This window comes from Mercenaria mercenaria, unplaced genomic scaffold (genome assembly GCF_021730395.1).
Source record: "Mercenaria mercenaria strain notata unplaced genomic scaffold, MADL_Memer_1 contig_2965, whole genome shotgun sequence".
NCBI classification, from domain to species: domain Eukaryota; kingdom Metazoa; phylum Mollusca; class Bivalvia; order Venerida; family Veneridae; genus Mercenaria; species Mercenaria mercenaria.
Window position 1 is genome coordinate 26,212 of NW_026461061.1, and position 25,611 is coordinate 51,822.

General features: G+C 34.2%; 1 protein-coding gene across 1 annotated transcript; it reads left to right on the forward strand.

Moving 5' to 3' along the window:
- The first annotated feature begins 2,628 nt into the window (after positions 1–2,628).
- Positions 2,629–23,902, forward strand: LOC128552624 (E3 ubiquitin-protein ligase Midline-1-like). The gene is made up of 2 exons (XM_053533667.1): positions 2,629–2,721; positions 19,463–23,902. Exons 1-2 carry the CDS (start codon positions 2,688–2,690, stop codon positions 21,457–21,459), a joined length of 2,031 nt encoding a protein of 676 aa, XP_053389642.1. The 5' UTR covers positions 2,629–2,687; the 3' UTR covers positions 21,460–23,902.
- The last annotated feature ends 1,709 nt before the right edge of the window (positions 23,903–25,611 follow it).

A 25,611-nucleotide genomic window follows, 5' to 3' on the forward strand; every position in this document is an offset into this window, starting at 1 on the left:
AGCAACAAAGGGAAGTAAGTTTTGTTTTTTCTAAGACCACAAAAAAACCTCCTTACTTCTTGATTTTTCCCTACGGTCAATTATAAAAAAAAGTTACAATATAAGTTATTTATATAGTTATGTACAACAAAGGGAAGTTAATCTTGAAAAATGTCCATACAATAATCCTTACCTGGTGTAGCGATAGGTTAAAATACACCTAAAAACTGGATGTAACATGCATGTTATACTACAGAAAAGTGGTCTCGAATTTTCCCTACGGCTAGTAATAAAAAAGTTACAATATAAGCTATTTATAGTAACAACAAAGGAAAGTAATTCATAATTAGGGACCTGGTTCTTGCGCATGATACTCCATCTCATGATGGTGAACAATTGTGCCAAGTTACATCAAAATCCATCCATGCATAAAGAAGAAATTCTCCGGAAAAAGTCATTCTTGTATCTGACATTTGACCTCTATGTATGACTTTGACCTTGGAGCTAGGGATATGGGTCTTGCGCATGACAAGTCGTCTTATTATGGTGAACATTTATGATAAGTTATTTCAAAATCCCTTCATGGATGGAAGAGTTATGGACACGAAACAGACCCTGTTAACATTTGACCTCTAAGTGTGACATTGACCTTGAAACAAGGCGCCTGGGTCTTACGCATCGACACGTCGTCTCATTATGGTGAACATTTATGCCAAGTTATTTCAAAATCTCTTCATGGATGGCAGAGTTATGGACCGGACACGAAGTGTAACGGACGAAAGGAAGGACGGCCGATGGGCGGAAGGACGAAAGGACGGATGGACAGAAGGACTCAGCCTATTTCTATGTCCCCCTTTTTTCTTCGAAAAAGGCGGGAGACAATTAAATGTGTTCAATGCCTTAAATATGTCACGGATGAATGATTGCTAAAGAATTAGAAGTACGGAACTTGTATTTACAAATGTTAAATACGTGAATATTCACAGCTGAGATAATGAAAATAATGAAAATATAGTATACAGCATTTTCTTCCAACCGCTTTTCACTACAAATGACAGAGGCACACGTGTTTTACAAATAGCTTTTTTATACTGTATTCACTCTTGTGCAACCTTACCATTAACGTTGCATTTCGGGCGTATCAAAGTAACTTTCTCCTCTGTAAGTACGTTTAGGTTTTAAAAATCATGATCTTTTTTTAAAATTGAATCGTTGAAGAAATGAATGCATAGAGTAGCCTATGGTATGTACTTTGGCTATAGTTGAGGCTCAGTGGTATGATGTAGATAAAATTAAATAACTTGTCAATTTTTAGAAACCGAACATTTATAACCTATCCCGTCTCTGTATTTTTGAACATTTTCTGTTTCCAAATTTCGGGGACCATGTATACGTGCCGCGTACAGGTTGCTACGCCCCTGTACCATATACCGTGGTAATGTTAGACCCCAGCTGGAATATGGCTCTGAAGTATGGTCACCCAGTACCTAAAATAAAAACGTGGAAAACCACAGATCGCTCAACACGACATAAACGAAAGTGTTGCAGGCTCGGTTTGATTGAGCAAGTGGAAATGGAAGCGACTGTCTACGCCCTCTAGCCCCGGATTGAGCAGAAGTCAACATTTATAAATGTTATAAGTACCAGAATATAATTAAGAGACATCCGCAGACGTATTCATACGGCGGTGCACATGGAACCTTCTATGATGCACAGAGTGCAATTCCATGAAAAGCGGCGTATGGACTCTTATAAAATAATGGTTTTGCCCTAAACGAGAAAACAGTGGACAGAACTAAAGAAACTGGAATTTAGAGAGGGGATCTGTGGTTATGGAGCCTGCATATCAAAGAAACTGCCAAAAGACAAAATTAAAAAGCAGGCACCATATCCAAGGGGTGATTTAACATTATCCAAAGCTTTAAAAGCGGGAGTATTGGCACTACCCAAGCCGAAATGTTAAAGCTGAAAAATTAAATAGTACACTAAAACAACATAAATGTCGTGCTGAACGATCGATCTGAAGAGATCTAAATATAACAGCTCCAAACCCCCATAAACTACATAGAGGTAGTCCAGAGACGGGCAACTCGTTGGATTAAGGCTGTCTACCGTCAGTCCTTTAATGTCACAGACATGCTACAATCCCTCAAACTTCGTCGCCTTGATCTCCAACGTATTGATAACAGACTTTCCCATATGTACAAAATCCACCATGAATTAGTCGCCATCCCCAAAGAAGGCTTATTAGTTCCCCTCACTCGTCCAGCACATTACTTCCATTCTCTCAGTTACAAGATATTCACAGTAACTACAGATTGTTATTTCTTCACCAGAACAGTATATCACTGGAATTATCTCACTCCTGCCGTTGTCCACCTCCCAACCCCTGAGCAGTTCAATGTAGCCATTTGCTTGCCTGACAAGCTTTTAATATTCGCTGACATTAGGGTCGGCATTAAACCTCCCGCATTGAGTGTACGCACGCATTGAATGTACACACTTAAACCTATGTTAAATATACCCTAACCTTTAGTCTCCACAGGCGCGTACATCCAATAGGGATAGAATTCTATACATAGAGCGTGACGTCACCGTCTAGTTAGTGCGATACCGTTGTGTACACAAATTATTGTTTATTTTTACTTTAAAAACGTCAAATCAAGGTGTTAATTTGAACAACCTTTACTTTTAACGGTATATGTTTTATGGAAAACGTCACATTTGATTCATTGGAAAAAGGTAAGATTTTGATTGATACTTAGTATTTAAATGTTTGTTTTCGATTTGTAGACTGCTTGGTGTTTAGGATTTAAATATATTTACCAGGTAAGTTAATGTGAACATTTTTATTTATTCCTATATTTCGTTTATTTAACGGTAAGATTACTTTGGAAAATATTTTTCTACTGTCGATTTCTATACTTTATACTTTCGATTTCGTAATGCAGTATTGTTTTTAAAAAACAATTACTAGTAACTTACAGATTGCTTTGCATTGCTTAGGCAAAGAAAAATATGTGTGGTTCAGGTAACATTGGTAAAAAAGGGTAGGTAGGTAGGATTTTCCCCAGACGCAAGTGGTTACAGATATAAGTGGTCACACTTATGTAATAAACATTATCACCAATACTAGTAAATGCAATTCTTAGTGGTATTTTATTATTACATACACCATATTGAACGAGGAAGGTCAGTAGTAAAGACATAACCCCTTCTTCGGATTGAAACCAAGGTTCGAATCCTTGTCCTGGCAAAAATATTTAACCAGAGTTCTGCGTGGATTTCATTGTTTAGCAATTCTGAATGGGCATTATTCAAGCAACATTCCTGTGAAATTTGATCAAAATTGGCCAAGTGGGTTTTAAAAGATGTTATTTGAAGCCTCCCCTAGCTCTTTCACATTTGTAGCCATGACTTTAGCCAGTTGCAAAACCTTGGATCCATCTTATAGCCAGAAGTGCCAGAATTAATAGCCATTATTTTTTCAATCTCTGTTTCATTTGGTACATTATTTAAACCATGCAATTTGCTCTTGAAGTATATCCTAATATCACAATGAATCAAAAATAGTTTTTAATTTTCTCATTAAAATGTTTTAGCTATTTTTCGAGAATATTGTCAGAGCAAAAGTAATTGCTCAATCTATTTAGATGTTTTTAAAACATGAATATTTAGCTCTTTTTTTTTAGCTTTGTATTTCAAAATTTATATAAGAACATTCATCACAAAACGGAGTTGTTTTATTTTATTTTATGACTTTTCAAAAGCTTTTTAAAATGCTTAAAGTTTCGTTATATATATTTCAATTTCTATTTCATTTCATACATATTAATGTATAGCGAAAATACCATCTAAAGGTATCAGTAGCTCTTTGTTTTGAAACACTTGGGTGGGGATTTTAATAATTCATCCAGTGTATCAAGGCTAACATTGGGCACATGAAAGAACCAAAAGAACTGCTTTACTTCTTTTGTATCTCAAAGATTCTTTGATTGAAATTTTACGAACGCGTAGATTTATTTAACATATTTTACGATCACGCATATAGTTTTACAACCGCATATAATTATTTTTATATTTATAATTCTTTGCGAGCGCTTCGACTTATCATTATTTCCAGAATTTTATTTCCAGAATTGTTTCGGTTCTCGTGATCGACCATTACTTCGGCGAATCGACTTGATATTAAAAATAACTTGTACATTTATCTCTCTGGATATTTAATATAACTTGTAAATTTATCTCGCGTTTTTTAGCATCAAGAAAATTGGTGGAGCTATGCATGTCAGTAAGGTATGCCTTTACAAACAGTATGTGTACTTTGTTTAAAATGACTGTAAATTTATATGACAATAGAACTACTTTGCGAATTGTAGTAGGAATTAATACTCGGATGGTAAATTGTCTAAAGTTTTAAATTAAACTTTCGCAGATTTGCCTATAATCTAACAACAAACCACATCTTTTGTTAGTTTTGTTAACTTGATGAATATTAGGCTTTTGAACTCTTATATCGAGTGTTCAACGCAATAGGGGCGTATCTACATATTTTACCAAAAATCACTTTTTTTATTTTTCACTTTATTTTGACCTAATTTATATACTGTGCAAATTTAAACCAGATATTTCAGTTATTTATATCATTATTTTGATATTGCAATAAGGGTGTATCTCAGATTGCCTTAATGTTTACGCGCAATATGGAAGTAAGTTGACTTACTACCTTATTGCATGCAAAAAAGTATCCAGTAGTCTTAATATCTATCCTGCAATACGGACTTGTGTAAACAGATCACTTCTGTGATGTCATAATGATGACATCATAAAATATCAAGGGCATTATCCTGATTCATGACCCTTAAAGTAAATGTAGTATTGTCAGATTTTATGACATTGGAGAAAAGCATTTTTATGCTTATGAGAGTCAGTACTTACAAATGGTACTATTCATCCTGTGTGCATGGATATGTTAATATCAAATATAGCTACAGTTAAATGATAGACCCCTATTCATCTTACTGCTACTTAATGCACTAATAGCCCAATACTTTCAAAGTGAAGACCATATTTGCCCCTCAATAATTATTGTCAAATAGAAGGATTTCTATACTCGTAAAATAAAATGAATACTAACATTTTATCCAAAATTAACAGTTTCAAAATATTAATTGGGCTAGGTTATAAAAAGGCTATACTCTGTATTCTTGAAGACTTCAGGTGTATCATGATTAAAGTAAGTCTATATTCTGTATTCTTAAATATTATTAAAGGTGTATCCTTGTTCTTAAAGATATTTAAAGGTGTATCATGGTAGGAAATATTTCAATTTTCTTGAATTTTATAAAGTCGTACCATGGTTGAAGTAAGTCCATGTTCTATATCCTTGCAGGCTTTTTAAGATTTATCATGGTTTAAAATATTTTTATGCCCTTGAAAAATGTAAGGGAGTTAAAAAAATGATTTTCTTTAAAACAAATAAATTGTAGTACCAATTACTTGAAGAATTTTACATTCACTACTGGATGTACATGCCATTAAACGGGTCATGAAATTGGCCTTAATTTTTTCAAAGGTTTTTAACAGAGTTTTAACCGGTCACCATTAAAATTCACCCATTACTTCTTAATATTTAATGGGATTTTCATGACCATAGTTTTAATGCCATACATTAAAAATGACTTTGATGGCCATGAAAAGCTGCTTAAAATAAACCATTAAAATAAGTTAACAGGCTCTTTAAAACTCCATGAAATTTTTTAATTGGCATGAAATTAATGTGCCATTAAAAATTACCCCTTAATTCCCCATTAATTAGTTAGAACTAATGGGGCCATTAATTTTTTTAATACTCTGTTAATGGCCGTTAATTATTAAAAAATTGATTAATGGTCTCATTAAATATGTCAGATTCAATTTTAATGGGTTTATAATATTTTAATTGTATATCAAATTAAGGGCCATGAAAAATTGCCTTCAGAATTAGACATCTTAAGATAATCAACTTCGTATTAATATTTGCCGTATTGATTTAAACTACGTATTACTACACATGTAATAGTATCTATACATATGTACTGTTTTGTAAAATGCTAGAAGAATATTTGTTTCTTCTTTTTTCTCTTATTATTTTGTAATGTAAACACATGTAACAGCCTCGTACAAACATTTGTTATATTGTATCCTTATTCTGTCATATGTTCATATGAAATGAGAAAATAAATGGATATTGTATTGTATTGAGTTGTACTGAGAAGGGTTTACAGGTACCGGTTTAATAGATCAAGTGACCATGTGGGTAGTTTTAACTATTCAACATTATAATATTGACAAACATTCTGACCAAGTTTTTATTGGCACAGACATTAGGCATCAGGTGTATTCAAAAAGCAACTGTTGATGACAATGTCAGCGCACAATGGGCAATCCCAATTTAGCTCTACTTCAGTATTTTGTACTCACATGCATGCACTGTACAGCTAAGAGCAAATGTTTGAGGGATTGCATCACAAGTAGCTTCTCCCATCTCCAATTAAGCGTACCACACTCTTTGATTCATTGAAACAAAGAAGCGATTGATCTGCCCATGCCCCAAATGAATTTAAATCAGACTGTAAATCTTCACAATTATGTGTACTGTTCACTTCTCTATAAACCTTAGTTTCTACTCAAGAATTTGAAAATCTTAACTAGTCTGAACACATTTTATAATGTAAATTCCTTACCCCACCCATTTTCTTATACAAATGCTGATTATTCTGACAAGAAAAACAAAGAACAGAAAAAGTGGCATGCATCAATACGTATTTACCCTTACCAAAATATTATAAATTGAAGTTATCAAATAAATTAATACGTTTCCATCCGACTTCAGTTGAAATAAATCCGATTTTTGTAGGAACACAATTTGCCAAACATTTGAAAAAAATGGCGTAACTGCATCAAGGGGAAATAACTTCAATGCAACTAAATATAACATAATGATATATTATAGACGATGTGTGCGTAGTATGTATTTATTGTGATTAAAGTCCATTTTAGAACAATATGAGACTGGAATTATAAGCATTCAATAGGAGAGCAAGCCAAAAACCAAAAAGAAAATATATACGAATCACATTTTACAGAATTTAGGATTTAGCCTAATGGGCATTACATTGCTGTTAAGGGCCATTAAGTTTACTCTTAAATGAAATCGTACACAACCTGAACATTTAATGGGTATTAAATCAAATTTAAGGGCCATGAATAATCCTGTTAAATTAAAAAAATACAGAATTTCACTATTTTTTCAAATCCATTAACTATTTTAGCTACCAAACTAAATTTTTAATGGCGTGATTCATGGTTAAAAATGGGTGTTTTAATGGTATTTTAACATGTAACCCATTAATATTGTGAAACCTGTTAAATAAAGTGATGCAAGGATTAATGGGGTTAATTAACGGTTTTTCCTATTTTAATGGATATTTTACAGGGTTTTAAACCTTGTTTAATGGTATGTGCATCCAGTAGTGACTTGTGCCTGTTTACTCGGTACAGTATTGCAAAAGGATTATAGTCCACGAAAACTGTAGGTGAAACTCCATATACTTAAAAAGGGAAGTCCAGCAATGAAATGTGATAATACATGAAAGGTGTCTATCCTAGGAAAAACTCCTCAATAATCTGTACAAAAATTTTAGTGTTGTATGGCACCAAAAGAAACAAAACATTCAAAATGACTTAAAAATGTGCAGTTTATAATTTTTCAAATTTAGTTACTTCAGGCGCGTAGCTAGGGCATTCTTCATAGTACGCAGAGGTAATGCGTAGAGGTCTTGGTATTCTCCCCATGATTTGTTTTCATCTGTGAACCGCAAATGGTGCATTTTGGCGTGTATTTGAAGCTAAACATTGCACGAAAACCTTATTCGTTCTTAATCTTTTATATAAAATGTATTATTTTACTAGGTATGCGTGTAATATTGCGCGTGCAATTTGTGGTTTATTGATCCATGTTATATGTGTGCAGTATTCAAAACAGATGGTTGGTGGTAACACACTTTCAAAACATCATTATGATTGAATAACAAGATATGTTTGTATAAGTATATATTCGAGAGTTGTTAAAAGGAATTTTGCCATAACTCCAAACTGAATACTAGTCACAAAGACATGCTTCGTTTCATGATATTGTTATACAAATGTACCAAATCAGAAACTGTTGCCTTGCATAGGGAAAATATTTGACGTCTGCATTATGTCAACTTCGTTAAAATGTATAATTATCTTTTCTTCAACTAAAACAGTATTCTGCAAAATGTTTCTTACTCCTTTTAAATCATTTTGCAGTTTGCCATCGTGATCTTGCGTTTCGCGCTTCGTGCATCTCTTTCTCTGGCGAACTGTAAAGCGCGAGATAGCAATGGTGAAGCCATCGTGATTTCGCGCTGTGAACACTTTGCGTATTGTGAAGCGGTGGTGAAGCGAACAATTTCGAGAAAAAGAAATCTCCATTTCGTGCTTTGTCATTTTGATCTCGCGCTTCGGGTATCGCCTTCCCATGACAGAGAAGCGTGAAAGACGAAGCGCGAGATCACAACGGCGAAGTGCAAAACTATGAAAATTTCATGCTTTAACATTAGCATTGGGCAGATTTCGTACCAACAATATTGAATCATAAAACAAGTATTACACTGAAATCTTGCTTTGATGATTTTAAAAAATGCTGTTTAAGGTCTTTCGAAATATTACACATTGAAAATATTAAATCACCAATTATATAGAAAGAGCATATTTATCTCACTGTGAATTGGTTGACAAATACTGTAATATCGTATGACTTGTATCGGTGTCAATAGCGTAAGATTTAACTAGGTGTAATGAATGGATTTCTATTGAATTTTATTTTCTATGGAATAATAGTTGATAATTTCATACACTTAAGTACAATTATAACATATATCTATGGTATCAAAGGCTAAGTGTGAAGCTATTATATCTTCTTTTTTTTTTAATTTATATACCGTTACAACAGTTTCGCGCTCAGCTCAAGATAAAGTGAATATTATGCGAGGCAAATTACGTCTGCAGAGTTATACAAAAAGTCATATTCAAAAGCTTTTAGCCTTGAAAATGTATTTTTTTCTGATTTCTCAACCAACATTTTATTAATTGTTAACACTGTATTATAATTTTGTTATAGAAATTTCCTCCTAGACAGCATATGATTGTAATATTTCAGATGGTCAGGATTATTACAAAATAAGCAATCAGATAGTAGGATTATGAGATAAATTGCAAAGCTGCACCTAAATTGTTATAAAACTACAAAGACAATTGGTGAATTTCAGTGCACGTTAAATCAACTAATCATATAAATCAGTTTGCTATACAAATAATGTCTATAAGAAACAGGTTCGCTTTATTACGAAAACGCACTTGCTTGTCCCGATGAGTTCGCTAAAACCGGAGTTTGCTGTACTTCAAACACAATATGAAGTAAGCAATGATAGTGTATGAAGCCATCTCCGTTGCATGACACTAGCCAATTAATTGTGTATAATTGCCAGATTTTCACTACGCGGCTGCGTATTTGCGTAAAGGTAGCTACGCATTTGTACTTTAATAATAAAGTGAAAATCAAAAAGGTGTCATATCCGTTATATCAAAAGCCAGTACTTCAGGCTATAGTTTACAGTGAACAGCCACAGCCTAAGACATACAGCATACAGTATTTGAAAATGTGAGTGTGACTGTATTATTCAGTAACATAATAATACATGAAGCCAGTTTGGTAATATTCGAAGCTTTGTTTTTTAGCTTATCTGATTTTTTTGAAAAAAAAAATTGATGAGTTATTGTCATCACTTGATAGGCGTCAACGTCTGTGTCGATGTCCGCATTGCCTGGTTAAGTTTTATGTTTAAGTCAACTATCAAAACTATTGCTTTAAAACTTGCAACACTTGTTCAATATCAGTAACTGACTATGTACAGCAAGAAACATAACTCCATCCTGCTTTTTGCAAGAATAATGGCCCCATTTGGAATAGCAAAATATCAGATTTTTTAGTTAAATTTTGCATTTAGGTCAACTTTTCTCCTTAAAGGTCAAAGCTATTGCTTTAAATCTTGGTGAAGGCATTCGCTATTAAAGCTGACTCTGCACAGCAAGTACCGTAATTTTAAATTGTTTTTGCAAGAATTATGGCCCCTTTTGGACTTCGAAAATCATGGTTAGACAATATTTCTATTATACAGAGACAATAAAATCAGATGAGCGTCTGCACCCGCAAGGCTGTGCTCTTGTTTTGTATACAGGTACTTACCACATATTTTCTATGCCATTTCATATATTTACTTATAAACCAATTTGTGGTTTTTGCATTGTGCTCAGGTGGAATATGTCATATTATAGGCATGCTAAATCTGCAACTGAACAGATTCTTTTGGTATTAACATTGTTACAGTCACTGTGTGATTTTGAGCCATCCAAAATTTCATGAGCAAGGGTTGGATGGGGGCACTTTGAGTTGCCCTTGTATTTTCGTTCAAATTTATTTTGTGCATATCTCAAAAAATGTATTTTACAAAGTGTCATCAATTAAGTGAAATTGTGCACCTAGCTGGTATCTTAATTTGGATCTCTCACAGCTAACCAATAATTTATTTTAAGTCTGTGTCATATCACAGTAACTCAGAAAGTATTTGACCTTAGAGATAATGAAACATTACAGGATTATTATTCAGCACTTGAGTTCTGTGCCTGGTGTTTTATTTGTGATCTTATTCAGCCAGACCATAGTTATGGCCCTTCACTTAAAAAAAATATGCATAAAATGAATATAAAAGTTTGTGATACACTTATCTTAAAACGTATTTGACCACGGGTCAAAGAGGGTGAAATATAATAGAAATATTATTCAGCATGTAAATTTGTGCACCTAAGGTTTCATTCAGGATTTCTTTTGGTCATACTAAAGTTATGGGCCTTGATTAAGTCAAAAAATGCATAAAGGGTAAACAAGTTTGTGTTGCCTGTATCTCAAGAAGTATTTGAATTAGAGTCAGAAAACATCAAGGGATTGTTATAGCATGTGAACTTGTACATTTGGGTGTTCTGTTTGGGATTTCATTCAGCCAGTCAGGAGTTATGGTCTTTGACTTAGCAAAAAATACACATTAAATTGATGAAACATTTAATTGTGTTGCATGTATCTAAGATATTTCACACAGAGTCATGAAACCATGATGTACATTGACAGGAGGTGGGGGCACCTGTGTCCTATATACACACATCTAGTTTTCAGTTTATTAGTTAAGTTTATGATGAAAGCTTCAAGCTTATTGGAACCACTCTTGCGTCTGCTTCTGGAAAATCCAATACTGGTGTCATATGAGAGGTCATGGTTGTGACACCAGTGGGGCTCAAACCCACGACCCCATGATTGAGCGATCGACACTTTATCCACTAGACCACCGCTCCCCGTTTCAGTTTATTATTTAAATAGGCAAGGAGAATTGTCATGTTATAACATGCAGCAAAGATGCTGTTACTGTGCTGTGGTAACTGATGCCATCTCCTGTGTGTCATGTCCTGTATTTTGTGGTGTTTTCATTTTGTACAGATATACAATTAATGTCATTTGTCTTTGATAAAGTTTGCAAGACTGAAATTTAAGAAATAGAGTGACTGACAGATTCCATTTGTCCTATTTGATAGACGCCCTATATGTATACCGTTTTGCTATTTTAAAGTCTTTTTTGTCGTTTTCCCTTTATTATAGTGCCAAATAGAAAGACACTCATTCAGGTCTGGAGGAAAAAATTGAGATGTGTAATATTCAGTTTAATTAAAGAAAATGCAGACATAAATTAGTTGTTTATAATTGTATTCTGTTGTATAATAATACCATTTTACGTGAAAAAATATTAAATTCATCAGAAACTTTTTAAAAGTAAAGAATTTTTACTGCAAAAGAACGCTTTTGCCCATTTTGCAAATACAGTCTCTCCGGATGTACATGAAAAAACCTTGCTGTAAGTCTGATACTTTAAAATAGGCTGTTACATTCTTCAATTTCAATTATGTTCTTACATGTTTCATTTAATGAGTATAAAAGTGCTAGTATGCTTTAGTTGTATTTACTTATTTGTACATACTACCTTGTTGCATGACACAATTTTACCAACTTCAACAGAAAATTTCCTGCAATAAAGGCGTAAGTCCACTTATGTCCATCTTGCATATAAAATTACTCCAGATTTACATGTAAAATCATGCAAGAAGGGCTTAAGTCAAATGTTTTAAAATATACTGTTACTTTGTCAAATTTCATTCATGTTGTTTCCTGTTTCATATAACATGTTTAAATTTAAATGAAAAACTTTGGTAAATTTGTATGTGACTGAACACAGAAGAAAACAATATAGTTTTTTTTCTTCTCTTGAAAAGTTTTCAAAAATGTAGTTACGCCCTTATTGCTTTGAACCCTCGATATGTGTATGAATGACACATCAATTGTGTTTTTGAACATAAGATTTATTCATGAAGTTTTATTGGGTGTTTAAGTCATATTCTAGAGTTTGACACGTGACAAATTGTTCACGCTTTTTTTAGGAAAAGTGACCGCAGCTAATTGCATTTATCTCCTACATGGATTTGATTTATTTTAATATGACTTATTTATCTGTTAAAAGGGGAGATTTCCCTAATTTCTTAAGAGAGATTACGCAGCCATTTAGTACAAAAAAAAATGAAATTTTAGCCCCATTCAAATACTTGGTACTTTCACGTTGGAAAACAGTGTATAATTTCCAATTTGCACACTTTCCCGCCTTAAAGATCATTCAGTATATAAGATGTCCTCTGTGCAACACAATAAACTAGGTTTAAAAAGTTAATGCCAGCATTTAAAAGATTTTTTGTGGTCACATTTTTTGGAAATCGTGAGTCAGGTATTTGCATAAGTTACCTTCTTGTGGTTATTGCTACCTCTAATTTGTGTATGAATGACAAGGCAGGCAAGACCGATTATAATATAATTCTACCGATTATGATATTTGATTATTTTTAAAGTTGTAGGAGACATTAATGACCTAGATTTTGACACGTTACATATCTTTAAATTTGTGTGCACCCCGTCAACGGGAGGCATACATAGTAGTCTGACTGTCCGTCAGTCCGTTCATTTCCGATTGATAACTGAAGAACACTTAGGCTTACTGACGGCAAACGTTATAGGATGATTGCCTGCGGAAATTAGAGGCCCCTACAGTTTTTAGGGTCAGTATGTCAAAGGTAGAACTGACCTTGAGACTGGAAAAAGGTTTCCAATCGATAATTGATGAATGCATTTACCTACAAGCGTCAGCCTTAAAAGGTTTATTGCATGTGGTAAGAAGATGACTCCTATTGGTTTTGGGGTCAGTGGGTGAAAGGTCAAGGTCATGGAGACCTTGAGATTTTAAACGGTTTCCGATCGATAGAACGCTTTGGCCTACAGCATCAAACATAGGATGATTGCCTGTGGTCAGGAGATAATCTTTATTGTTTTGGGGGTCAGTTGGTCAAAGGTCAAGGTCGCTGCGACCTTGATATTTAAAACGGTTTAGCAATTAAATGGCTGTACTGTGTAAACTGGAATGAAATAGTTTAATTTATCGATAACTAGGGAAAGCTTTGGCCAATAGAAGTCAAACTTAATAGGATGAATACCTGTGGTCATATGGTGAAGTAGGCGGGGCGAAGTTTGGCGAATCAGATTGACTGATAATCGTTCTTGCGTGAAGGAACACTCTCGCAACTCTCCGTGAAGTTTAAAATTATGCCCCGAGGTGTAATTCGATATTGACACTTGGTGTATTGTCTTCGTGTATTGCTAAATATCGGATTATCTGTCGATAGACGCTTTCTTAGCGTTTCAGTTTGTACTCGATATTTATCGTCCCAGGCTAATTCTTTACCGCGAAAAGTTTTCGTTTCCAAAGTCGATAAAAAGTCTTATGGTCGGCGGTAAAATAATAGGACCGGTCGAGTTACCTGAACCACACATATCTTTTTAGCTTTAGTGTTGTAATGTAGTTGTTGACGAGATTTAATGTTTTTATACCAATTATATATATTTCGCACACACGCTGGATTTTGACTTGAGTTAGTCCCGTTTGTTTATATTACGTCATTTGCATGTCAGTAATGTATGCCTTTACAAACAGTATGTATACTTTGTTTAAAATGACTGTAAAGTAATATGACAATGGAACTACTTTGTAAATTGTAGCAGGAATTAATACTCGGATAGTAAATAGTTTAAAGTTTTAAATTAAACTTTCGCAGATTTTTTTATAATCTAGCAACATCCCACACTTTTTTGTTAGTTTTGTTTACTAGATGAAAATTATGCTTTTGAACTCTTATATGTGTATGAATGATAAATCAATTGTGTTTTTGAACATAAAATGTACTGATTAAGTTTTATTGGGTGTTTAAGTCATGTTCTAGATTTTGACACATGACAAATTGTTTATGTTTTTTTTAGGAAAAGTGACCGCAGCTTATTGCATTTTTCTCCTACATGGATTTGATTTATTTTAATATGACTTATTTATCTGTTAAAAGGGGAGATTTCCCTAATTACTTTAGAGAGATTACGCAGCCATTCAGTAAAAAATGAAATTCTAGCCCCGTTCAAATACTTGGTGCTTTCACTTTGGAAAACAGTGTATAATTTCCAATCTGCACACTTTCCCGCCTTAAAGATCATTCAGTATTTCAGATACAATCTATGCAACACACTAAACTAGGTTTAAAAAGTGAATGCCAGCATTTAAAAGTTATTTTGTGGTCACATTGTTTGGAAATCGTGAGTCAGGTATTTGCAAGATTTACCTTCTTGTGGTTATTGCTACCTCTAATTTGTGTATGAATGACAAGGCAGGTAAGACCGATTATAATATAATTCTACCGGTTATGAAATTTGATTATTTTTAAAGTTGTAGGAGACATTAATGACCTAGATATTGACACGTTACATATCTTTCGAAATGTGTGTGCACCCCCGCCTACGGGAGGCATATATAGTAGTCTGACCGTCCGTCTGTCCGTCCATTTCCGATTGATAACTGAAGAACGCTTAGGCTTACTGGTGTCAAACGTATAGGATGATTGCCTGCGGTAATTAGAGGCCTCTACAGTTTTTGGGGTCAGTATGTCAAAGGTCAAGGTGGAACTGACCTTGAGACTGAAAGAAAGGTTTCCAATCGATAATTAATGAACGCACAGACCTACAGGCGTCAGCCTTTATAGGTTGGTAAGTAGATGACTACTACTGGTTTTGGGGTCAGTAGGTGTAAGGTCAATGTCGTAGAGCTCCTGAGATTTTAAACGGTTTCCGATCGATAGAACGCTTTGGCCTACAGCGTCAAACTTCATGTGGTGATTGCCTGTGGTCATAAGGTTACTTCTATGGTTTTGGGGGTAAGTAGGTCAAAGATCAGGATCTCAGTGACCTTGAGATTGAAAATCACTGAAGAACGCTTTGGCCTGCAGGCGTCAAACTTCATAGGGCAATTGCCTGTGTTCAGTGGGAAATTCCTATTGTTTTCGGAATCAACTGGCCAGAAGTGGTCATTATTTTTTATGTATTTATACTACTTACATATTAATTTTACAATTCTGACATAACTTACAATAATGACAGAAAGCTTTGTGTATTTGCCCTTGTAGTGTTCTTGATATGTTTACATATTAACCTCGTGAAGAACGGATGAATATAGCTTTGACATTATCCGTCCGCTTGTCACCACATCACTTGTCAAATTACATCAGTATAACTGGAGAAATTGGTTTAAACATATTTTATTTCCCAATATGTACATTTCAAATGATTATTTACATACATAAATTCTTGATTAGACTGGAAGCCAGTAAGCTTATTGAAGTCCTCTCCATTATCTGGAGAAATTGCCATTGATTTCGTTAAAACTAATCATTTTTTGCTGAATTCTAATGATTTCTGTATTTTGTCATAGTATATAAACTTAGTCTATAATTATAATAAATCTAAATATCAAGTCACAAGAGGGTAGTTTCCTGCATCTTTACAATGAAACCAGAGTTAGTGCCCCTTGATTGATTTTAAAAAGTATATTTTGGTGTCATACTTTTGTAATGATCTGTCACCCTGAACTGATCTTTGGTATGAGTATTTATTTTTACTCAAAGCTACTGTCCTAAACATGTTGTATAGATAAACCTAGAACGACCAGAGGTTTTGCCATTTGTTTGAGTTAAAATGAAACGTATGTTTTTAGTAACTGGAAGATAGTTTACAGTAAATGCTGCCAGTATCTTCACAGTGATTTTAGACTTTGGGTCCTTTATTTAAAAAAGTTATTGTTTGGTGAGAATGTTTATATTCACTCAGCTGCTTCCAGGCAAAATGTTGTTAAAATCAGAGGAGCATTATACGTATTGTCCCTGATTTGGTTAAAATAGCCATTTTTACTAATAATTTTGCAATCATTTATAGATATATATTAATATTAATAGTTTTTAGCTCACCTGTGCACGAAGTGCTCAAAATGAGCTTTTGTGATCGCCCTGTGTCCGTCGTCCGTCGCCAACAATTTGACTGTTTACACTCCAGAGGTCACAATTTTGGCCCAATCTTAATGCAACTTGCTCAGAAAAAACTAGGTCACCAGGTCAAATTCAAGAAAAAGCTACTTAACACTCTAGAGGCCACATGTATGACTATATCCTAATGAAAGTTAATCAGAATGTTAATCTTGATGATCTTTATGTCAAGTTTAAATCTGAGTCAAGTGTGGTCAAAAATTGGGTAACTAGGTCAAATCAAAGGAAAATCTAGTTAACACTTTAGAGGCCACATTTATGAACATATCTCAATGAATGTGGTCAGAATGTTAATTTTATGATTTTTAGATAGGTTTAAAATCTGAGTCATATGTGGTCAAAAACTAGGTCATTAGGTTAAATCAAAGGAAAAGAGTTTTAACACGCTAGAGGCCACATGTATGACTGTACCTTCATGAAACTTAGTCAGAATGTTAACCTTGATGATCTGCAAGTCAAGTTGGAATCTTGATTATGTAGGTCAAAAACTAGGCCACTAGGTCAGATCAAAGGTTAACATTGTTAACACTCTAGAGACCTAACGTTAAGTGTGAAACTCATGAGAATTGATCAGAATATTAATCTTGATGATCTTAAGGTCAAGTTTGAATCTGGGTCAGGTGGGATCAAAAACTAGGTCACCCGGTCAAATCAAAGGTAAAGCTTGTTTACAATTTAGAGGCCACATTTATGACTGTATCTTCATGAAACTTATTTTGAATGTTAATCTGTATGATCATTAGGTCAAATTCGAATCTTGGTCATTTGGAATCTGTGAAAAATAGGTCACTAGGTCAAATCAAAAGAAAAGATAGTTAACACTTTAGATGCCTCATTTATGACCATATCTTAATGAAATTTGCTCAGAATGTTAATCTTGATGATCGTTAGGTCAAGTTCCAGTCTTGGTCAGGTGGGGTCAAATTCAGATCAAAGGTAAAGCTTGTAAACACTATAGAGACCTAAGTTTAAGTTTTAAACTCATGAAAATTGATCAGAATGTTTATCATGATGACCTCCAGGTCAAAATCGAATCTGGGTCATATGGGGTCAAAAACTAGTTTACCAGTTCAAATCAATGAAAAGCTTGTGAACACTCTAGAGGCCACATTTATTGCCATTTCATCACGGAACTTGGTCAGAATGTTATTTTTGATAATCTTTAGGTAAAGTTTGAATCTGGATTATAATGGGTCAAAAACTAGACTACCAGGTCAAATCAAGTTAAAAGCTTGTTAATACTCTAGAGACCACATTCATGACCATATCTTCATGAAACTTGGCCATAATGTTATTTTTTGATAATCTCTACGCCATGTTTGAATCTGGGAGATATGTAGTCAAAAACTAAGTCACCCGGCTTGAAATTTGGATGACGTGTACAGGTTTGTAAAACAATCTTATAACTGACTTTCAGTGACTATGAATGTGACCTACTGACCTACATTCTTGTTTTATTTTTAAGATACAATCTTGAAATACTTAATCGTGACTAACTGACCTACTTTCTTGTTTTTGAAGTTACAGCAACGAAATTTGGATTACATGTATAATATTGTGTACGGATTTCAGTACTCATATTGAATAGCCGTAATCATGACCTACTGGCCTACTTTCTTGTTTTGAATTTACAGCAGCGAAATTTGGACCACATTTATAATATTTGATACAGATTTCAGTACTTACCTTGAAATCGCCTTAATTGTGACCTACTGACCTGCTTTCTTGTTTCTGAAGTAACAGCAACGAAATATGGACCACCTGTACAATATTTGATACAGATTTCAGTACTCATATTGAATAGCCCTAATCCTGACCTACTGACCTACTTCCGTGTTTTTAAAGTTACAGCATAGAAAGTTGGATCCCTTTTGTAATTTTTGATGCAGATTTCATTACTCATCTTGAAAAGTCTTAAAACTTGACCTACTGACTTACTTTCTTGTTTTTGAAAGTACAGCATAGAAAAATGGACCACGTGTATACATGTAACTTTCGATACAGATTTCATTACTCATATTTTATTATCTTAATCCTGACATACTGTCCCACTCTTCTTCTTGAAGTTACACCAAAGAGATTTTGAACACCTATATAATTTTTAACAGATTTCAGTAGGTATCTTGAATAATCTTTTAAACACTCTAAAACTGTAATACCCTTAACGCATTTGATATTTTACATATAACATTTTATAGTGGTCCTTTTCTAAGTTTGTTCTAATCATCCTGCCCACCCCCTCCCTCTTCACAGTTGCTATCGCCCTGAAATACACTTATTTCACAAAGACTTACTTCTGAACTAACCTCAAGCCTTTCAGCTTAGATAGTTTGTTCAAATCATGTCCCTAAAATCAAATTATTTGTTACTGGTTTTAAAAAGACATCATTTACAACCTTGGCCTGTGACAAGTGTGCAATAATCATAAATGAATAAAAGACACAAAAATCGAAAACGAAAACACTTCTATCGGTTTCAAATTTAAAACAGCACCCTGCCTTTTTGAGAGCTAGAATAACACTCATATTAAACTCTAGAAGTCACATTTTCTACTTGATCTTCGTAAAATTTTGTCAAAATGTTTGTCTCTATAAAACCAAGGTCAACTTAGATTCTTACATATATCAGGGGTTAGAATTAGGTCAGTTGAGCGATACAGGGCCTTGAGGTCCCTCTTGTTTTATTAACATGTGGATGCTTTTCAATTAATCTAATCAGCTAATCAGAATGTACTCTTTAATATCAGGGTTATGTTCCTTTAGTTCAATTAAAAAACATTTTTTTTGCAATAACCTATGAATGTCTGACGTCTTTTTAATGTAAATGGATACCATTTCATTGACGTTACTTATTTTCATTGCAGACTGTTATACAATGGCTACAGCAGCAGCTTCTGCTAACACAGCAGATGATGGATCAAACTGTCCTATATGTTTTGAAATTTATAAGGAACCGAAAGCACTTGTCTGCTTACATACATTTTGTGAAGCATGCATTCAGGACTATATATTAAAAAGCAAAGAGAAGGGTACACTAAGTGACGGGATAGAATGTCCTCTCTGTCGATTTGTGACAGCTGTCGAAAAGGACGAACCACCAGAAAAGTGGGCTAAATCTTTACGACCGAATTTTGCTCTCGCTTCATTACTACAGAGTGCATCATTTAGCATCAAGTCTTCCGAGAAAGACGAAAAGTTATGTCAGCCGTGCTTGAAACAGAACAATACAACTTCTGCAACAATCTTCTGCTCTGATTGTAACGAAAGGCTGTGTGTTGAATGCAAGAAAGTCCATGATAGTTTAGAGTTCTCGAAGAATCACGAATCTGTTGAGATTGAGAAAAGAGAAAATGTTGAATTTCTCACAGCTTTCCAATCTTACCAGAGATGCCAACAACATGGCAAAAAGGTAAAGTTCTATTGTAAAGATGAAGACAAACTATGTTGTAGTACGTGTGCTATTATTACACACAGAGAATGCAAAGGCTTGGTAGAAATAAGCGAAATGGTAAAGGATAAGTTTAGCTCAATTCAGCGTTCTATACTTTCGAAACAAATATCGGAATTAGAGAATACTATGAAATCTTCTGCAGCACACTTTGTCAGTGAAAGTAAGAAATTGACGTCACAGGCAACTGAACTGATGGACCATTTGAAACAGCTTAGAGAAAAAGTCATTCATCGTTTCGATGCATTAGATGACAATCTGAAAGGCGAAATAAAAGCAGTACAAACAGCAAAATCATCTGAAATTATGATAAATGCTTTCGGATGCGATGAGATCGCATGCGAAATGCGTCGTTTAATGCATATGTTAGAACTTGCAAACCAAAACGGCACAGAAGAACAGCAATTTGTCGTTGTGAAAAAGTTAATGAACGAATTTGTGGGTCGAAAATCTCAAGCCGATTTAAAGTTTGCCAAAGTTGAATCTATAAACTTATCGCTGAATATTCCCAAGACGATAGACAATTTCTTAGACATATCAGCAGAAAATATGTCTGTATCAGTCGAGTCCAAAACAGAAGTTATACCAAGCTGTGCTGCAAAAACGCTCAGTCTGTTGGCCGAAGCCAAGATTGAGCAAGATGTCGGTGAAGAATGTAAACCATGGTATCGTGGAATAGGATTTCTTAATGATGGTAAAATACTTGCAGTTGATCATAGTAATAAGAAATGTGTTTTGATGAATGAAAACTTAAAAAGTATAGGGGGACTCAAATTGCCATACTCGCCGTTTAATTTAGCAGTTACTGAGGACAACTGTGTTGTCATTACTGCTGGATTGAAAAAGAAATTATATATCTATGAAGTAAATGAAAATAACACTTTAACTGAAAAACATGTCATCCCTGTTTCCCTGAAATGTGATTCTATATCAAACTTTGACACCAATAAATGTATTGTTGGCGCTTTTGATAGTCCAGAACCTGCTCATGAAATTAACTTTGCCGGAGACATAACTCAATTAAATTTTGATTTTGAAGGAATGCAGTTCGCTACTGCGAAGAACTTCAAGTGCTGCTATACGAAAGAAACAAGGCAGTTACTTATAACAGACAAGAGAGACGATGCAGTTCATATATGTGATCTCGCAAACGGAAACAGGAACACAGTCCAAGATAAAAGTTTCGTTAAACCTAGAGGAATTTCACATTATATGAACGACTTGTATTTCATCTGCTCTTCAGGCACCGATTCAATTGTGCAGTTGACAACAGCTGGTAAAGTGTTAGCTGTAAACAAAATAAATATGAACTGTCCGTATTCAATCTGCATTTCACAAGACAAAAACAAATTGCTTGTGTCGAACAATCACTCAGAGGTTAAAAGGTTGCTTCTCTTCAAAATTGAACAGTGACATATCGTATGAAGTGTTGTTTTGAAAATGCACTGAGATGTGTAAACATACTTAGTAAAACAATCTTTACAATGGGTAAATCATTTGGTGTTGCTAGGTTTAGCTCTCTGGAATTCATTGTTTTCCAATCATATAAAGACACATCTTTGTTTTTGTTTCATACAAGTTTGTGTTAAGCTAATTCCACAAAAGGACTGCTACTTAAGTTCATTCATCCATACCTGATTTGTGAAGTTGCGCCATGTGTCCAATCGTCTGTCCGTCTGTCAGTGTCCGTCCGTCATATCAGTACGAAGTAAAATTGTGCATAATGTTAGGACGAATGCGAAAGATTTATAGCCGTTAAAAATTGTAAAATACTGTGTTTGGTAGAGATAGTACCTAAAATTTTAAATTCTGAAAAGCAATTAAACAATTAACTTTGGTTGTTTAAATACATAAGTCTTGATTTGATCATTTTGAAGCATGCTGTTTAAGATTTTCTCAAACTTTTTATTCAATTTCCATGTATCTCCTCTTGCAGATAGTCCTACCTATCAAGTCATTGATCAATATTTAATCCCCAATTATATCTGGATTATTGCGGAAGAACTTAACTCAATGCAAAATAATTGTCAAATACATGATTTTTTGTATAACATCGGAACATATTTTAAGTCTAATAAAATAAATTCAGATCCACTGTTTAAGCTGAAATTTACATATAATGCTATTTCTACCAATATATATCTATATTTACCATGAAATTTGAAATTACAATGAAATGACTTATCATTAAGTTTTTAACCATACAGTGACTTCGTTCGTCCTATTAACTGGTGTTATACAGGTGTACAGGTTAATGCAGGGAGGGATTATTATTTATGTCATTGATTGATCTCTAGTACTATTTCTATACCTAGCCAATACAAACAGAAATGCTTTGCTATAAAGTGTGCTTGTGTATATTGTTTAGATATACATCTACTGCCTGTATAATAATCGCATCCCTCCTATTTAAAAAAAATAATATGAAAAAATGTTAGTTAGATTTTGTCCTATCACTATATATAACAACATAATGAAACAACAAATTGTACCCATAAATATCGAATCACCTTGCCTCTTTTTACATCATTTTGCTTAATTTGTTCATATGATACATCTGAAGTTGGATATTGAATAAAACTTCATAATTGCACTCGTTTACATAATTAACAGTCATACTTAATGTATTGACCGTAAGTATTGACATGTTCGCCAATAATTTTGAGTGTTTACTACCTGTATCCTGAAAATATTTATTTTACAAATATAACCTATATAGTTTACTGTTGACATTGTGGCGTAGTCGTAAGCTCTCTGGCTTCCAAGTATTAAATTCATTTCGAACCATCTTCTGTTAATGCAGTGTGATATAATTTTATTGATAGCGGCTTTATTCTTACGTTTATTTAATGCAACTGCTGGATTTTTTCGTTGAATGAACAAACAGTCCTCGATTTTCTTGAAAATACTAAGAAGCGTTAGTGAGAAATGATTTGTCTAGATCTAAAATGTTTAGAATACGTTTAGTCGACATTTTCTGTCACTGTTTACTAGTATGTAGACGAATGTTGAATACTGTTGTTTTAAACAGTAAAAAGTCATGATAAATGTTACGATTTTCACGCCTTGTAGATAAAATTTGAAAAACTGAGAGGGTAAAACATATGACTCTGTCTTAGTCAAACGTTTTGTCCGCACAGCTATGTGAGTAAGCAACATGATGTCAATAATAAGTATCGCACAGTAATAAGGCGCTTTGAAATGTAAACAAACAAAACAATCATAATAATAATGATAATAATAACGACTATATTTATAGCGGATAACATATTTGGCTTAGCCAGTTTACAATATAGTCCACATTAGCTAGGTCAAAACAATAGCATAAAGGACTTCGGGCATTTTCTTATTCAGATTGCCTATCCAATTAAGTAAAAACTGACCAATAGCTAGATTTCTGAAATAGCATAATACAGATAGTTAAAGACCATTTCTTGATATATTCGACTAAATTTTACAAGTTTTTTTTACAAAAAAAGATGACTTTGTAGACATTTCTAATTCTCATTTCTATTGAAATATGAACATTAATCATTTTTACGTTTTAAACATCTTTCCCCCCAGTGATGCAACAAAATATTTCACATGCCTTTGTAAATAGTTATTATATATGTATGCTGCAAAAATGGTACTTGGTCACAGGGGGGTTGTGATAAAAATGGAAATAAACTACATACAGGTTGTCAGAAAAACTGAATAACCGCGAGAGATGTATTTTGTGGAATCTGTATTTTTCCACATCTGCTATTGTTGCATTGAAATTCGTATTGTTTTTACCTTTCCTGATTTTAATGTTTTATGTTTTTCTTCGTGTACTATACTGGTACTGTCCTACAAATAAATAGATGAAACTTTACCATGGTTGTGTTTACCATTACACCAAAACTACCACTACTACATTATTATTTCTAATCTATCTCCTCCCATCACCATTCCACCGCCCTGGTCGTCACGCCTGTACACTGTATTTATCTTTACTCTACGATAAGTCTTTTGATACTGTATCTTGGTACCCCCCATCCACATACCACCACCCGTATCTGCCCTTGTGACATTTTTAGCCCACCATCGTCAGATGGTGGGCTATTCAAATCACTCTGCGTCCGTGGTCCGTCGTCCTTCCGTCCGTTAACAATTTCTCGTTATCGCATCTCCTCAGAAACTACTGAGGAGATTTTGACTAAACTTTGTCAGAAGGATGTATTGTTACCCTAATTGTGTCCCCCTGAAAATCAGACTGGTTCAACAATTTTTGAGTGAGTTATGGCCCTTTGTTTTATTTTATAATTTACATAGATTTATATTGGGAAAAACTTTGAAAATCTTCTTGTTCAAAACCACAGAGCCTAGGGCTTTGATATCTGGTATGTAGTATCATCTAGTGGTTCTCTACCAAGATGATTCAAATTATTTCCCTGGGGTCAAATATGGCCCCGCCCAGAGGTCACATGGTTTATATAGACTTATATAGGGAAAAACTTTGAAAAACCTCTTGTCCAAAGCCACAAGGCCAAGGGCTTTGATATTTAGTTTGTGACATCATCTAGTTGACTTCTACTAAGAGTGTTCAAATTATTCCCCTAGGGTCAAATATGGCCCCGCCCTGGAGGTCACATGGTTAACATAGACTTATATAGGGAAAATCTTCTTTTCTAAACCACAAAGCCTATGGCTTTGATATTTGTAATGTAGCATCATCTAGTGGTTCTCTGCCATGTTTGGTCAAATTATCCCCCTAGGATCAAATATGGCCCCGTCCCCTGGGGTCACACGGTTCATATAGACTTGTATAGGGAAATACTTTTAAAAGCTTCTTGTCCATAACCTACAACATTCAAATTCGGACCACATGTATAGTTTTGAGTGGGAAGATGAACCTTGACATGAGTTGACCTTGATTTTGACCTAGTGACCTACTTTCACATTTCTGTGTCTACAGCCTTCAAATTCGGACCACATGCATAGTTTTGTGCACCAAAAATACCTTAACTTTGACATTGACCTAAATACCTACTTTCACATTTCTGAAGGTACAGGCTTCAAATCCGGACCACATGCAAATTTTTGTGTTCAGAAATGAAATTTGACTTTGATTTTGACCTAGTGACTTACTTTCACATTACTCGAGCTACAGCCTTTAAATTTGGACCATATGCATAGATTTGTGTACCGAAATGAACTTGATCTTGAGATCGACCTAGTCAGTCTTTCACATTTCTGAAACTACAGGCTTTAAATTTGGACCACATGCATATTTTTGTGTTCTGAATTGAAATTTGACATTGATTTTTACTTGGTACCTACTTCTACATTTCTTAAGCTACAGCTTCCAAATTTAAAGCACATATCATCAATAAATATACTACATAGACACATGGATAAGAATTGTAAGTTTACTACAGTGTAGCATAAAATCTGGACAATAGATCCCTCGGAAGCACCGAGAACAACGCAAACAGTGAAAATTGCAGTCTCGATTTGACTGAGTCTGTTCATGAGCCTGTTCATGAGCAGTAATGGAAAATACAACACCGCCCACGACCCCTAGCATCACAGTGTAGCATG